This window comes from Apteryx rowi, unplaced genomic scaffold (genome assembly GCF_003343035.1).
Source record: "Apteryx rowi isolate R43461 unplaced genomic scaffold, aptRow1 scaffold_118, whole genome shotgun sequence".
Taxonomy (NCBI): domain Eukaryota; kingdom Metazoa; phylum Chordata; class Aves; order Apterygiformes; family Apterygidae; genus Apteryx; species Apteryx rowi.
The window spans coordinates 1364556-1379265 of record NW_020447397.1 but is presented as its reverse complement, the minus strand read 5'-3'; the positions used below and the strand labels follow the sequence as shown (position 1 = coordinate 1379265).

Here is a 14710-nt window from a genome sequence, read left to right as displayed (position 1 = left end):
GCCCCGGCCCCGGCCCCCGAGCGCAGCCCCTCGGTCATCCCCCAGAACGAAACCCGGCGCTCCGCCCGCCTCTCACGCTGCCCCAAAGCGCCAGACCAAACCAAAACCAAACCAAACCAAGACCCCCCCAAAACAGAACAAAACAAACAAAAAAAAGAAACACCCCAAAACAAAAAAAACTCTGCGTACTCAAAATTTATTAAAAATAGTATGAAATGGTCCCCTGGGAGAAGTTACACGCTAGTAGGACTCCCCCTTTTTTGTCCCCCCCCCTTCTCTTTTCTCTCAACTCCAACGCTGATGGCGCGAGATGCGAGCTGAACGGGATTCTCTGAACAAATCTAGGCGTGCGCGGGTCAAGCACAGATCTATTCGTATTTACAATACTTTACAAGTTCTATTAAATAAATATGGGCTCCACTAAATCTCGGTGTCTTAAATATGTACAGCATTATTTCTCGGTTGTATTTGACTAGGTGCGGGTCCTATTACAGTGGATGTGCTGACTGTAACAAGTATCATGGTTAGACCGTACAAGCTAATAAGTACAATGACAAACCAACCCTCAAAATAAAAATTCCTAGCCAATGCAAGATAGGTGCAGTAGATAATTTAACCCATTCTAACAAATTCATGTCCTTAAATCTTAATCTAAACAAGTAATTGACTGTACATTGATAACTTCAGGTTTTCCTCATGATAACTGATGTTGTAAATAGTTGGCAGTTCTGGAAGTACAATGCTCTGTAATCTTAGGGGAGTAATACGTTATTACTAAAAATAGTACTTCACTTAAACTCCTGTATTTAGTGATATGTTTAACTCAGTACTGGCTTTATATGCCTAATCTGAAGGATTTAAGCACCAAAAAAGCCAATCACACAAGATGATCAGTGGCTAAGCAGTAGACATATTTAGGCTTTCCTTTAGGTACGCCGTTTTCAAGTAACAAAATCCAAAGCTGTGCAACAAAGACGATAAAAGTAAATGTTTCATACTGTAAAGTCTATTCTTGTTGTAAATGGGAGCATTTACTGTACATACCATTTGCAAAAGAATGGAATGTGTTCTGATCTTTAGCTACTTTTATTGTACATAGATAGGATAAGATTCAGCCCTGGCTGGTTTAGAAAATGCAAATTTTACTTCTCTGTGCTGGGAAGGATCACTTTCTGTTATGGGAGATGCATTCCTTCAGGAAGGCACCTTGTAACTCAACATGTAGTATCACTGAAACACTCTACTGGCCAAACCTGCAGCAGGATTAATGTTTCACCCAAGCATCTCGCCAAGTCCCATTCTCTCTTAGTGTTACTGACTTTGGGAGTTGAACAAATTCCCGACAGGCCACTGCATACAAATTACAATTACTTGGCATATGCACACAGCACGCTTTCCATTGCTGGGCTCTGAGTTACAGATACACAAGTTTTTCTGCCTGTCACAAACACCGCAGTCACAGGAGGCGCAAAACCAGCACTCGGTCTTGCCATCTTCACAAGCAGCAGGGTTCCCCTGCTACTCCCCTGAAACATCCTCCAGACAACGATTGTATCACATTGACAAATTCACATAGAAAAAGCTGCCACAGCCTGTCCTCTGTCTGTTATGCAGTTATATAAAGTAGAAGAGGCTTCAGATCTGGAGCRATCAGCCTGGCACCATTCACAAGCACTAGGCCTAGATTTTGTTTAAAACATAAGAAGCCTAAAGTAGTGTAGCATATTTAGTATCATATGCATTGGTCCCATAGACTTTGAATCTGTTTATCAAAAAGTAATGTGCAAAAAGTATGTGCGATTGCACACCTAGCATGTTGGTGTGATTACCAGAAATGTGCTCAGAAACCCACAGGCTTAGGAGCAGCCGCTCAACTAAAKGCTCTCATATGTAACCAGAGAGTAATCACATGGGTATTTTGGGCACACAGCTGGTTTTCACATAGTAGCACAATTTAAGCATCAAATGCAATATCACCCCTAACAAGAAACTGAGCTGTGGAGAAAAAAGGGAAAAGACATAAAGGTTAAATATGAGATGAGAAGTCCATCTGCATTATAGAGACACCGGACAGTGCACACACCACCTTTTCAACGTTCAGGATTCTAAACCATAAAAAAGATACATTTCACATCTATTTACAATATTACTGGGATACAATGCCTGATTGTGTAATATTTTTGAAATACATGATGCCAGCACTGATTGTACTAGTATATACTTAGTCATGTTAAGGCAGTACAACTAGAAATTACTGAAAGCATCAAGCAAAGCTACTTGAACTCAGACACTGAAACTTTTCCCTTAAAGACTGGACAATATTCTGTTGATTAGGAGATGGTACTCTCCACAGGTAGTCATTCAGTTTATCTGAATCACTATATGCAGTCAGATAGGGCATAAGTGCATGTTTGCTGTTTGGCGACTTTGCCGGAGTACAAGACACAGTTTTGCTACAGAGAGTTTCAGAAGGAGCAGTGTCTCTGTTACTTAATTTAGGATATGATTTCCTTGTTTGGTTCTGGGAAGTCTCCGAGTCAGATCCGTCATCTTCAGATTTGATTTCAACGTAGTCATCATCATCCCCTTCTTCTTCAGTATCTTTGAAATTAGAAAAATAGTTCTGAGTGGCCACCTGTGCAGTCAGAGTGGAGGTCCTGTTTACTCTCAGAACTTTCTGAGAATCCTGCAGAATCATATCTGAATAGTTCTCAGGGATCTGCTTTCTCATGTCAGGCCCTGTACATCCTGGCGCAATATCTGGTGCTTGATGGCTATCAAATCGGAAGTTCCTATTTGAATGAAGCTTTTTCTTGTCCATTTCATTGGGATAAGTGATTGATTCTCCAGATCTATTGACCACAATTGAGGACGATGACTGTGACCTGCTRTACGCCTGTGGTTTTATATTGCTTGCTCTTCTCCCAAGGGAGTTATAGGTGTGACCTTGATGCAAATTTTCTTTGTTAGGTTGGCTTATAATGGCACTCCACCTCTGCACTGGGACATGCAAACTGTTAGAAATCTGAAGGGATGGCACTGAGCAAACTGATGGCAACTGCCTTGAATTGCTTTTTGTACCAGTTTCTGGATATGAGCTCTTGGCCTTCAGGTCTTGGGATTCAGGCCATGGAGAAAAGTCAGCCAGCTCTCCGTTACTGTACGTAGAATGCAAAAGCCAATCTTCTGCTCTTGAGCATTCACTGGCTAACTGAGAATGGGAAGGAGGTGCAGCCACAGGTGTGGAATACCTTGAGGCTGATGGCTCCTGAGGACTGGACCAGGTTTCCTTTTGGATCTTAGGTGGACTTTCCCTAAAGACAATCTGGTCATAGAGCTGTGAATATTCAGCAATTCTGGCACCTAGAAAAGAGAGAGATTTAGCTTACCAGAGGCAAACAATCCATACAAACAAACTGCATGGAAATTAAAAAACAAAAAAATGCTTTGTATCGGTCAAAAGAAAAGTTTACAGCTGTGTTCACATCTTCAGCCTTACAGTCCACAAAGTAACATGAAATAATGGAGGCTAGAAGAGCCATGCCTCAGTGGCATGTTTGCATTGTTTTCATGATAATACAACACAAAAACAAGAAGCATGAAACATCTTGTGACGGTGAACAATCATGATCAAACACTCAGGAAGTAACATGACAACAGCAGTATCATCAGTAATTGTGGAAGAAAATAAAATACAAATAAAAGGCTACTATAAAATGTGAAACTGTTTGGGTCTTTTTTGCTCCAATATTTCAAAATCACTACAGTATTAGCTTTTCATCTTAAAAGACAAGTATTTCACCCATCTAAACCTGAATCCTACATATATGACACAGGCACAATTATTCTGCCCTGGAGAAAGAAAGAAACTAGATGATCTCCTGAGGCCCTTCCAACCCTATGCCTGTAGATTTGCTTATTGTATCCACTGGTTTTGTTTGATCAAACCATCACTAACATACTTGTGATTGCAGTCTGTTTGCTATCTTGAAGATTGCCTTTTCTCCTGGTCACATTGAGATAAAATCCTTTTGGCTAAACACGGAAAAGCATGTGAAAAAGCATGAAGGAACGTGACTTTTAGCTACCTTTCTGTGTTATCTTTATGCTGGAAAAAGGCAGGAAGTGCTAATGACCTACTTGATCTCTCTTCCTCTTCCTTTCTCTCCTCACCCCCAGGAGTCTGAGAGCCTCAAAGTCAACAATTAAGAGACTCAATCAGGCCTGTAAAGACCTTGGTTTTGGATGGGACTAGTTTTCATCGCAGTATCCTAGGCAGCTGGTTGGGATGTTGCAGATACTTTCAGTCCCCAAAGCCTTCTCCTGCTGGGCAGACACAGACGCACACTGCTCTTCGGGTTTTTTTAATTTCAATACTTGGCTTTCCTAGGCAGGGAAACTGCTCTCAAAGAGCCTACTCAAAAAAAAGAGAGAAGGCAAAAAAAAAGAAAAAAAAAAGAGGAAATAATAAAACAGAGGAAAGGGAATAGGACCACTATTAGGACCAGTAATAGAACTGAGAGAGAGAAGGAAGTGAACATCCTGTGGAAACGCTGGAAATAGGAGACAGGACTRTGCCTCAAAGATGCCAGAGGGAGCAGGTTCACAGCTGCCTTCAGGTCACACCAATTCAAGGAAATGCACCCCTGGGCTTCTCCAGAGATGATAAAGAAGCCAAAAATAGTTTTCTGTGAAAACCGGTTAGCTAGGAAACAGTCAAAAGCCTTTTAGGAACCTCTGAAATTTGGTTGAATATCTGCATTCTGGGGAACTTATTCAAATGCTAAATTTTGGAATTTCTCACTGCTTAATTCATGAGAAATTCTGCTACTATGACATGATGGGTGCTGTTTTAATATATTTACTACAACATATGTGACTGCGGCAAAGTACAGCAGGCTGCACAGTATGACGCAATGTAACACAGTTCTGATAACGTACTGTTTGTTTTATATCAAAATGGAAGAGAACGTTCTGAAAATGGCCTGGTTAATATGATATTTAGGGACTTTTGAAAACATAAATATCACAAGGCAAGAATGACATGCTAGTGTGTGGAGTCCGTTGGCTCCGCATCTCTTATTTGTTTCAGCTGACTATGGACAGAAATAGCTCCAAAGCCTCAAGTTTCCATCACTTTGCACATTCACTAGAAAGAGTAAAAAGACCAGCTCATTCTTATCTCATCCTATGCCTCATGCTTGCAAGTGTGATGTGGATGGTATCTGAGCAAATCTATACTACTGGTTAGGAGCTAAGTCTACTTGAAAATGCACCTTTTCAGTAAAATTCTGAAGATCACACTATTTGAGGAAATAAAGGCTTTTCTGTAAAGAGGCCAATGATGCTTCAGGCATGATTTCTATTTCCAGCCTAAGCTGAATCTATTCTTCCTGACACTATCCTACTCTTTCTTCTGAATTTTATCAAGTAAGGGCAAGAATTTATTGAGATATAAATGACTATTCATGTTAAAAACAGTCACAGAAAACTCATCTTAGCAATAACACAGGAAATGCAATATTGATATTCAACTAATAGATCAAGGAGCAGAAAATTCATAATCTTTTAATTCAATAAACAAATTTCACTAGAAGTTATTAAAGAAATGAATCTGTATAAAAACAATGCATGTCTTTAACATACCAATAGCCGGACCACCTTGTTTCTTTTCTTCCAGTATGGCAGCGAGATCTTTGTGTTTCAGTTTCTGTTGTCGGCTAGCTGGCTGTTCCTGCTCTGGACTTTTAACTTTCAAAAGCTGGTTAGCCTTCTTAATCTTCTGACTGTATTGCCTTGCCATCATGAAAACTCTGTTCTTTGTTTTATCCACAATATCGAAGTCATTTTCAATGCCCTCTGGATGAGCACTGGAAAGAATGCTATTGGCAGACTCATATGGGCTGTCTACAAAAGGCGTCTCACTGGAAAAGGAAGATCTGTTCAGACTCATAAAAGAGCTGTCCTTGCACGGTGTAGTGTCTTCAAGCCTGAGATTAGCCTCACTCAAGGTGGCAGCCCTGGGCTTCAAAGTTTTAGGGAAAATAGGAGTTTCTGGCAGAGAGAGAGTAGACAGCGAGTATTCTACATCTTTACTCAGTTCAGGTGTACTGCCAGCATGCAGCCTTTCTTGCATATCATCTTTACAAACAGGAAAGGCTGCAAGGAGACGGTCCCTTGTCTTTTCTTCATTCTTCTTGATGTAGTTCTCCAGGTCATTCCAAATCTCATCTACTTCCTCTGAGAGTTTATCTGCTGCAGACTTATGGGAGAGTGAATCGGAGTTGGAGGAGCTATCCACCAAGCTCAAATAGTCATTATCGAGAGGAACACGATGGTAAGGACTTTCATCTTCACTGAACTGGAGACTCTCTTCAGAAACAAACTGCCGTAAATTGTCACAGCATGCAAAGTCTGTTTCCAGGCCCAGAAAACTCCTCCTTTTAGAGCATTTTAGAGGTTTACACTTAAAATTCAATAGTGGTGTTTCTGGAAGCACTATGGTGTCATAGATATTATCTTCGACGATCCTGAGCTCATCCAAACTTGAAGTAGGTGCTTCTCTACTGAGTAGGGCCTCATCTCTACTAGCACAAATGGAGGCCCTGTTTTGATTTGCTGTTCTCTTTTTGGAGGGTGAATCTGAGCTGCATTTGTTTCCAGCCTCATAGAGAGAGTCTCTAGCAGATCTCTGGGGGCCATGGTCAGTTTCCTCCCTTCTTGTCAGGCCCATCAGCTTTAAGTCTTCATAGCTTATATTGTCATAAACATGTTCAATGCCATCAATGGTCAGCTCTTCTGAAGATTCGGGATAAGCATTCATATTGCTCATCTCTGTTCTTTTCACTTCCCTTCGAGAACTGCGCTGGCCAAGGTCACCAATTTTATACCTTGCACTGCTTGGACATGTGTTGCTTTCACCAGCACTACTGGCTCGTCTAACAACTTTATGATGATTGGAGCTGGAAGCCTCATTTTGATGCCCTACCCCCAAATGCCAGCTGCATGGTCGACCAGAAGGACCCCTCCTTTCTCCACCAACAGCTGAACTGGAGTTGGATGTAGACACTGATGGTACAAACATCTGGTAATCGTCTTCATCATCTTCATTCTCATAAGGTGGTCGTCTGCTGGGAAACAATGCCTGCCTGATCTGATGGTCAGTCCAGATGTTTCTGACAGAAGTAGTACCCCCCAGGATATTCATGATTAATGAGTTGTTCTGGGGGGTGCTAAATTGTCTAGGTGACTGTCTAGCTGAGCAGGAATATGGAAGATCAGTATTCAGTTGGGTCAACTCTTCATCTGAAGGATCTTTGGAGCTCTGCAGAGATTTGAAACATGCAGGTAATGTTAGCCTATTCCCTGCAATAATACAAGGATCCCCACCATTCACAGAAGTGCCATAGTAACCATGGTGTCCTGCAGCATGGAGCCTGGCAGAGATGAGTGGGCAGGCTCCTTGCTGGTGAGCCAAGGAACCAAGGTGGCAGTGCCTGACTTCTGTGCCTCCCAGCCCTTACCATTGCTCARAATTGATTCTTGGCTTTTAATAACACATTACTTCAAAAGATACTAGCTCATGCTAAAGCATGAGTAATTAAAAGCAAATTTATTTGGCAGGGGTAAGGTTAGTCCTTTTATGCTAACTCTGCTGTTTCACAGTTGGTTTAAGCTAATTGACTCCAGGCTCCTGCCAAAAAATTTTGCTCTCCTCTCTTTCCGCTTGCCTATAATCCAAGCAGAAAGGTATGTTGCACTCTCTAGTACACGTCACTGAAAATCTGATTTTCTTTTTGGAGTGAGTTTTCATCTGGCTCAGCCAGCAGATCTAACACATGGCAAGGCTGCATGCCTGCTAACGGTAACATGAAAGATGCTGTAGATGTACACGGCCAGAGGTTGGGAAAGAGAGGAAAGGATCTTTTGGCTTAAGTTAGTGTTAATTGTTTTTTAGCTTTTTTTTTTTTCCTTTCAAGAGAATACTCTCTGAAGTACATACAGATATAGACGAGTATCTCAATGATACAAACATTAATGTATGACAGAAATAGAAGTTGCCTTATCTTTCTACCCAGAAAAAAAAAAAAAAAACACACAGATTTCTTTGACATATGTTTGATGGATAGCAAGATAGAAGGGGAAAAAAAAAAAAAGGTACCTGCATTTCACATTTGTTGAGATTAACACTTCTCCGTTTTTCAACATTTTGAGCAGCTTGACTRTTAAGTCTTTTCCTTCCTCCTTTTGCTTTCTGTAGTGAATTTTGTTGTGCTCCCTGTGATTTAAAAGAACAGAGCAAGGGAGGGATATTAAAATTTATAGTTCTTTGTACATCTTTGTTCAAAAGAATTACTAGCTGCTAGAAGAGCAGAGCCAGGTCAGGTATACACACAAAGGATGAAATACTAGTGAGTAGTCAAAGCACTGCTGCAACAATGATTTAGAGCCTAGAAAACTTGCTTTACAATAACCAGTTTAACCAAGTCAATCCATACAGCTTGTCAAAAGGGGAAGAAAGCAGAGTCTGTGTGCAATAACTTAGATGTAGAAAATAAGTGATAGCAAAAGAAGGCAATCACAGAAAAATTCAAATTTTAAAGTTTTTTTTKTTTGTTTTTGAACAGGGAAGGGGATGGATTCACCATCACTTGGAGCCATGAAAACCAAGAAGAGGTCTAAACCAGAAGATATGATGTCATCTAGCTTCCCAGAAAAATACAAAGCCACAACATCACGTTGGGCAGTGTAGGAAGTAATTCAGAGAGAAGGGCATGCATAATAGGAACAGGGCTACATGGTTCCTAATACTAGATTCTAAGAATGTATCATTGCCACATATATGGTTAAACACTAAGCTACTCTTGTACAGTTTTATAGTGGTATTCTTTTGTACTCCCTCATGTCAGGAGGACAGTGAATTACAAGACACTACATTTCACTGATACAAGATACTATTTTACCAAAGATTTACAATTCAAATAATATAATTTCAAAGAGCAATGGTGCAGTGGGCTTCAAGAAAAAATTTGCTAATAGGTTTTGRACAACTTACAAAACAGATCGACCAGAGAAGGATGTCCAAACCCTGTATTCAGATATTCACACCAGCATCTTAGAGAGCTGAGTGTTTATATAAGCATAAACTAAACACAACAAATTGAAGATGTGGATTCTTTAACACACCCACATTTCAAAACTGAAATTTTAGCCTTTCAGAAATAGCATATATGCGGGGAAACATCATGTAGCGTGAGGAAAACTACCACCTGTTCAATGATTGTGCAATAGTAAATGATAAAGATTCTTACTTTCAGAAATCCTATTCACAACAGCTCGTATTAAAGCACACTTACTTCTGTTCACTGCCAACAGATCACCAGTCTAGAAACATCACATCGCATCTTTCACTGTCTGAATCTTAACCTAACATTCAGGTCACTGCTTTTGAGACCCAAGAACCTTGTCTCTGCATTTGGCCTAGAAAGGTCCTAGTTTCTTTCAAAACATCAGCTGGAGGAGCAAGGAAAAACCAGTTGTGCAACAACTGGTTAAAAATAATAAAGCTACTGCTTTCTGTCAAAAGTAGGCCGGAGGCCTATAAAGGACTAAGCAAAATCTGTTTCAGCAGTAGGGGTTTCATATACTCTCATCTGCTGCACAGGGGCTAACTTCACTTCACCTCTGTTACAATGCAAGAGAAAACTATGTGATGAACAAATAACACATCTGTAAGGAGAAGTTGCAAGCAGTTTACTTTTAACACATTCCTGCCTCCTTGCAGTTTTACAGATAAAGTTAATCCCTCTTCCATCCTCCCCAGGATGGAAGGATTTTTTTTTTAAACCTGTTCAGACTCTTCTTCATCATCAGCATCAATCTGTTCTGTAGCAGAAGTGTGCAGATTTTCATCTTGATCACTGATGTAGGCTGGCTCAGTGGACTCTTGAAACTGGCTCTCCAGCCCAGGGGGTTCCAGTGAATCCTTCTTCCTTGAACTCAGCAGGGCTTCATTTGATCCCAGTTTGGTGGTTTGAGATAACAGGGCTCCTTCGATACTGATCCGCTTGAAACAACATTGATTAAAAATTACATAGACTATACCATTTTACAGGTTTACATCAAACAAAGTCAAAGCCACCAAATCCCCAAAGCACAGTTTTAGCTACATTCAGTTAGCTGCACTAAATGAGCTGTATAAGGAAAGAATTAAACAGTATTCTTCCATGGAATATAAGGAGCTGGAAAAACAAGGAGGTGAGGAACCTATGGGCTTCAGTGTTAGGCATCCCAGTGAAGTCATATGTAGTGTACCCTGTTCATACATTCTCCCTGCCTTAATTTCCATCCCAACTAAGCCTAGGACCCAAAATTCAACAAGAGTCCTTCAAACTGCATTGGAACTTCATTAAAAATTTTTACGGAAAATGCAGAAATTAGAAGTGCTCAGCTCAGTCTGCTTAAGCTGTATTGGCTTTGCCTGGTTTGTTATATTTTTTATTTATATATATATGTATATCAGAATAAGCTGAAACTCTTACATTCTCATTTAATAAATACAAAGCAAATATCCTTCAAAGAATAAACACCATCTTTACATAGAACTTCTGTGACTGTAGCAGTATTTTAAGTACCCTATAATATTAGGAATTGATTGTGCTGTACTATAAAGTACAGGAATATACAGATCAGTCAAATTCTTTTTATTAGATATTGCTGAAATAGTTAGCTATATTTCTATTGCTTTCATTTTAGTAATCTTATCGGAGACTCTAAACAACATTTATGTTTCTGTTTCCCTTCTTAAAAAAGCAATACAATATCAAAGTCATGTGCCATTTGAATGTGCTAAAATATGAAATGTAAAAAAAGAGGCTTACCTTCTGCATATCTGGATTTATATCTGAAAACACAAATACATTATAAGTGAATACTCAAACTGGTGTCAGTCTATGCCACTGTTCTAATGCTACATTAATATCCCAATTATGAATTCCCAAAAAGGAATTAAATGCAACTGTAATATTCATTTGAGGGTCTCTGATAAAACAGAGACAACATTGGCTTTATGACAGTTCCTCCTAAAGATGTGATTTTGCAACACTTATGTAATATGGATAACTACCCATAGTGACTAAAACACTTAGTGTTCAGTTACCAGTTGCTAGGATGTTTACATGATCAGAACCTAATCATGGAAAAGCAAATATTAGGATATAAATGCTAATTTTGTTTTCTATGCACACAGGTTATTTTTTCCCCAAATATGTACTTAGGGGTCACACTCTACAAGTAGGATATTCCACTTACATAAATCAGCATAGGTCCATTAAATATGACTGAAATAGATAAAGTCACTGGAGAAGAGGATCCGGTGCTTAATTGTTTTGCAAAAYATATAAACACTTGGACAACAAAATAGTAGGCAAAATAACTTACCATTTGACTTCAAAACTTTATGGACTCTAGATGAGGGTTCTGAAAAAGACAACGACAGCATTTAAACACTACAGCATCCCAAAGAAAGTTACTGGTATCTTGGCCAACTTTTTATAACACACATACCAAAATTTAACCTCCTGAGCCCATGCAAGACAGCAGGATTTACACTTCTTAATCATCTAGTTTCCTCAGACCCTTGGAAAAAAGGGCTTAATTTGTTGAACCTACAACTGTTCCAAAGGTGCATATGTGTCTTTAACGGAATAGCGGCTCCCCCCTGCCATACGACCACATATGTAAATTTTAATCTCATGTTAAGGTTCTTGCTTTCCAAAGACACAGTCCTCATCTAAGTCATTGCTCTAAATTGCTGGAGATTTCCTATATTCAGATCAGAAATACGTATGAGATACTGGCAGCTTAGCAGTGCTTTAATAGCGTAAGTAGCTCAATGCTACAGAGGAGGCCATTTAATCAGTATTCTGTGGTATTCCTTTTATAGGCAAAACAGCACCAATGGAATCTTTCATCTTAGAAACATAGAGAAGATGCCTGATTAAAACTTGATTGCTTTTCAGAGACAAACTCTGCTATATGATAAATCACTACACCTGTGCTCTCATGAACCTTAAGTCATTCTGCATAAACAATATATTTAAGTAGCTGAAAAAGAGAACAAAGCGACTGCAATGTAATGTCACTCCAACTACACAGACATTTGTAATGGCTTCAGGAGAGAAATAACTGTAATTACGGATGTTTGTTAGAGCTAGGAAAAAGAAAAAGAAGTCAACATTACTACCTGTCAAATCTCCATTTTTCATAAGGCAGACACTTCAGTAAACAGAGATAGTAATCATGTTTTACAATAATCAGGATGGAACCACTTCTGAGATAGTAATTACCAAGGGAAAACGAGTTAGATTTAAATAATTTAACTGGCTTGCTTTGCATTCTTTATCCATCAGAAAGTACCAACTGTTCTCTATGCATCCACCATTAGGAATGCACATCCATGAAATGAAAAGCAAACACTACGTAAAAATCACACAAATAAGAAGATCCTCTACTCGTATCGTGCTCTGTAAAATCTGAGCAGAGTGCAGGGTAAGGACCAATTCCATGTGTCCAACCTCGACCAAGCCCTAAACAATCCTGCTTGTTTTTCTCTTGTCATCTTGATGGAAAGGAGTTTATTCACCTGATTTCCTTCTCACTCGGTGTGGAGTAGTGCCTTCCTTAGGATGGTACGATGATTTCATTTCTCCCTCGGGGCTATAATGGAAGCCTGGATGATCTGCGAGACGAGCAGAGGCATCAGTATAAAACAGGGTGTTATTTTACACGCCTCAGCAGCTCTGTTTGGAGGCTGTGCCGTCTTCCCTTCATGACTCACATAGTGGCACTTCATCAGAGCTCAGTGCAGAATAAGTGAGCAGCGCTGTTGTAGGGTGTTACCGCTTAGCCGTGGAAACACTTCACCCATTTAGTTATGCCTTGCTCTGGATTGCTAACCCAGCAACMTTCATGCACAATCGCGTTTAATTGTTAGCCAGTTTCTCAACAGAGCCTTCCTGACCCATTCCCTGGGACAATAACTATGTAAATAAATAACAACCTCGCTTTACACTGAGCCTTCTTCAGCATTCGTATTTTAAGGTTGTTCTCATTGCCCTGCATAGGGATCGCTGGCGACAGGAAGAGCTAGCATGGCAAGCACCAAGAAAGGCAGCAAAACAAAGACTGAATGGAAGGGATGGCACAGGCGGGACTGGATTCAGATGCAAGACAGCGCCATCATACAGGCCTTCCAATCCRGGCTCCTGGGACACACACATAAATTCATCAGACTTATGGCAACCATAACCCTGCTGGGTCTCAGCATGGAGTTTTCTTGGGGCTGCTTCTTAGGTGCAGTTGCTTTCTGCCATAGCCATGAATTCAGCTACTGCACCTAATTAGATTGCCAGGCGATAGCGGGCAGCCACCCATGCTGCYGCAGGGGCACAGGGCTCCCTTGTTCAACTTCCACATAGGCATACCAGGGGATAAGCAGCCGGCAGCTGCCCTCCCCTTCCTCCAGCTGCAGGCTTTCCAGCATAAGGAAGTCGTAAAAGTGCTCGATGCTTCAAGCTGCATTACTTATTCCTAGCCCTTGAGTGGATCCTGGCCAGAAGGAGCTTTTGCTGCAGAGGTTAGGAAGATCATATGTTTAGTCAGCATGGAATAAGCAAACAGAATGGCCAGTGTTTACAAATGGCCTAATCTGCCTCTTCCTTGCTAACCATGAGACATATCCTGTTGGTTGCAGTTCAGTCAACCCAATGCTTATAGAGTTCCACAAGATCTGCACACAATTATTTTTTTTGGCTACATCATAATTCAAGGAACATAAGCATGGTCTTCTTGCATCTTAGAGGAAAACAACAGTTATATGTGAAGTGTTAAAAGATATTTTTATTAATTTGTTTTTTAATGAAAGTGGGGAAAAAAAGAACTTACGTATGGCATCCATTTCTAAAATTGCCTGTTTGGCCTGAAAGAGAACAAAAATTGTGCGTGAAGAGGTTAAACTACACCTAGAAGGGTAATTATGTTGCACGTTACAGATAGTAGGCAGTTTACATATAGAAAATAGCAAGTTTAATTTTTGATAATAAATACTGTTAGTATTGTTTTTTGTCTCTTTCTGTATACCACACACATACACATGTGGACAAGAAATTTTGCAGGTAATAGTCTACTAGAGTTAACTTTCAGGACATCCTTGGTTGTTCACTGCACACGACAGCTCCACCTTGCTCACCCACTACCATTCTGGCAGTGCAAGGGGAGGAGCGTGCAGCTGGGGCACCTGTTGGGATGAGAAATTTTTAGAGGATGGAGTGATAGGGATCGTTGACTCTGTGAAAATGAGGGGCTGTGCTGAGATAATGCTGCGCACTCTGGCTCTCCTCCACAGGGATACGAACCTCCAGAGAACTCCCATTCAGGCCCAGAATTTAGAGCTGTCCATAAGTCTCACCATATTCTTCTGGGATTGGCACCAAATTGGCCCTACCTTCTGGGAATCACAAATACTTTTAAAGCACGTTGTTCATGATTCATGGAACATTTCCTCCCTGAAAATCACATAGCTTAACTCCTTTATTATTTTGCAGTTCTAAAATAGTTGCCCACCCAATCAGAACCCTCCAAATTATTTCTTTAAGGTTTTTTAAGTACAGGAAAAACTATCACAAGGAAGCAACCTTGCTTCCTTTAAGAG

At 40.3% G+C, this 14710-nt stretch overlaps 1 protein-coding gene across 4 annotated transcripts in view; it reads right to left on the bottom strand.

Moving 5' to 3' along the window:
- Positions 1–2263: 2263 nt before the first annotated feature.
- PLEKHG1 (pleckstrin homology and RhoGEF domain containing G1) overlaps positions 2264–14710 on the bottom strand; it is a 104481-nt gene continuing 92034 nt past the window's right edge. For 2 of the 4 annotated variants that reach the window (XM_026083762.1, XM_026083790.1), the window contains 6 exons: positions 13945–13978; positions 12644–12739; positions 11440–11478; positions 10881–10903; positions 5647–7324; positions 2264–3363 (listed from right to left, as the gene is read on the bottom strand). In XM_026083762.1, the coding sequence (XP_025939547.1) occupies positions 2264–3363; positions 5647–7324; positions 10881–10903; positions 11440–11478; positions 12644–12739; positions 13945–13978 (2970 nt within the window). Of the gene's footprint in view, positions 3364–5646; positions 7325–8161; positions 8279–9847; positions 10067–10880; positions 10904–11439; positions 11479–12643; positions 12740–13944; positions 13979–14710 lie in introns of all 4 variants that reach the window. The other 2 variants (XM_026083779.1, XM_026083771.1) reach the window with 2 other exon arrangements.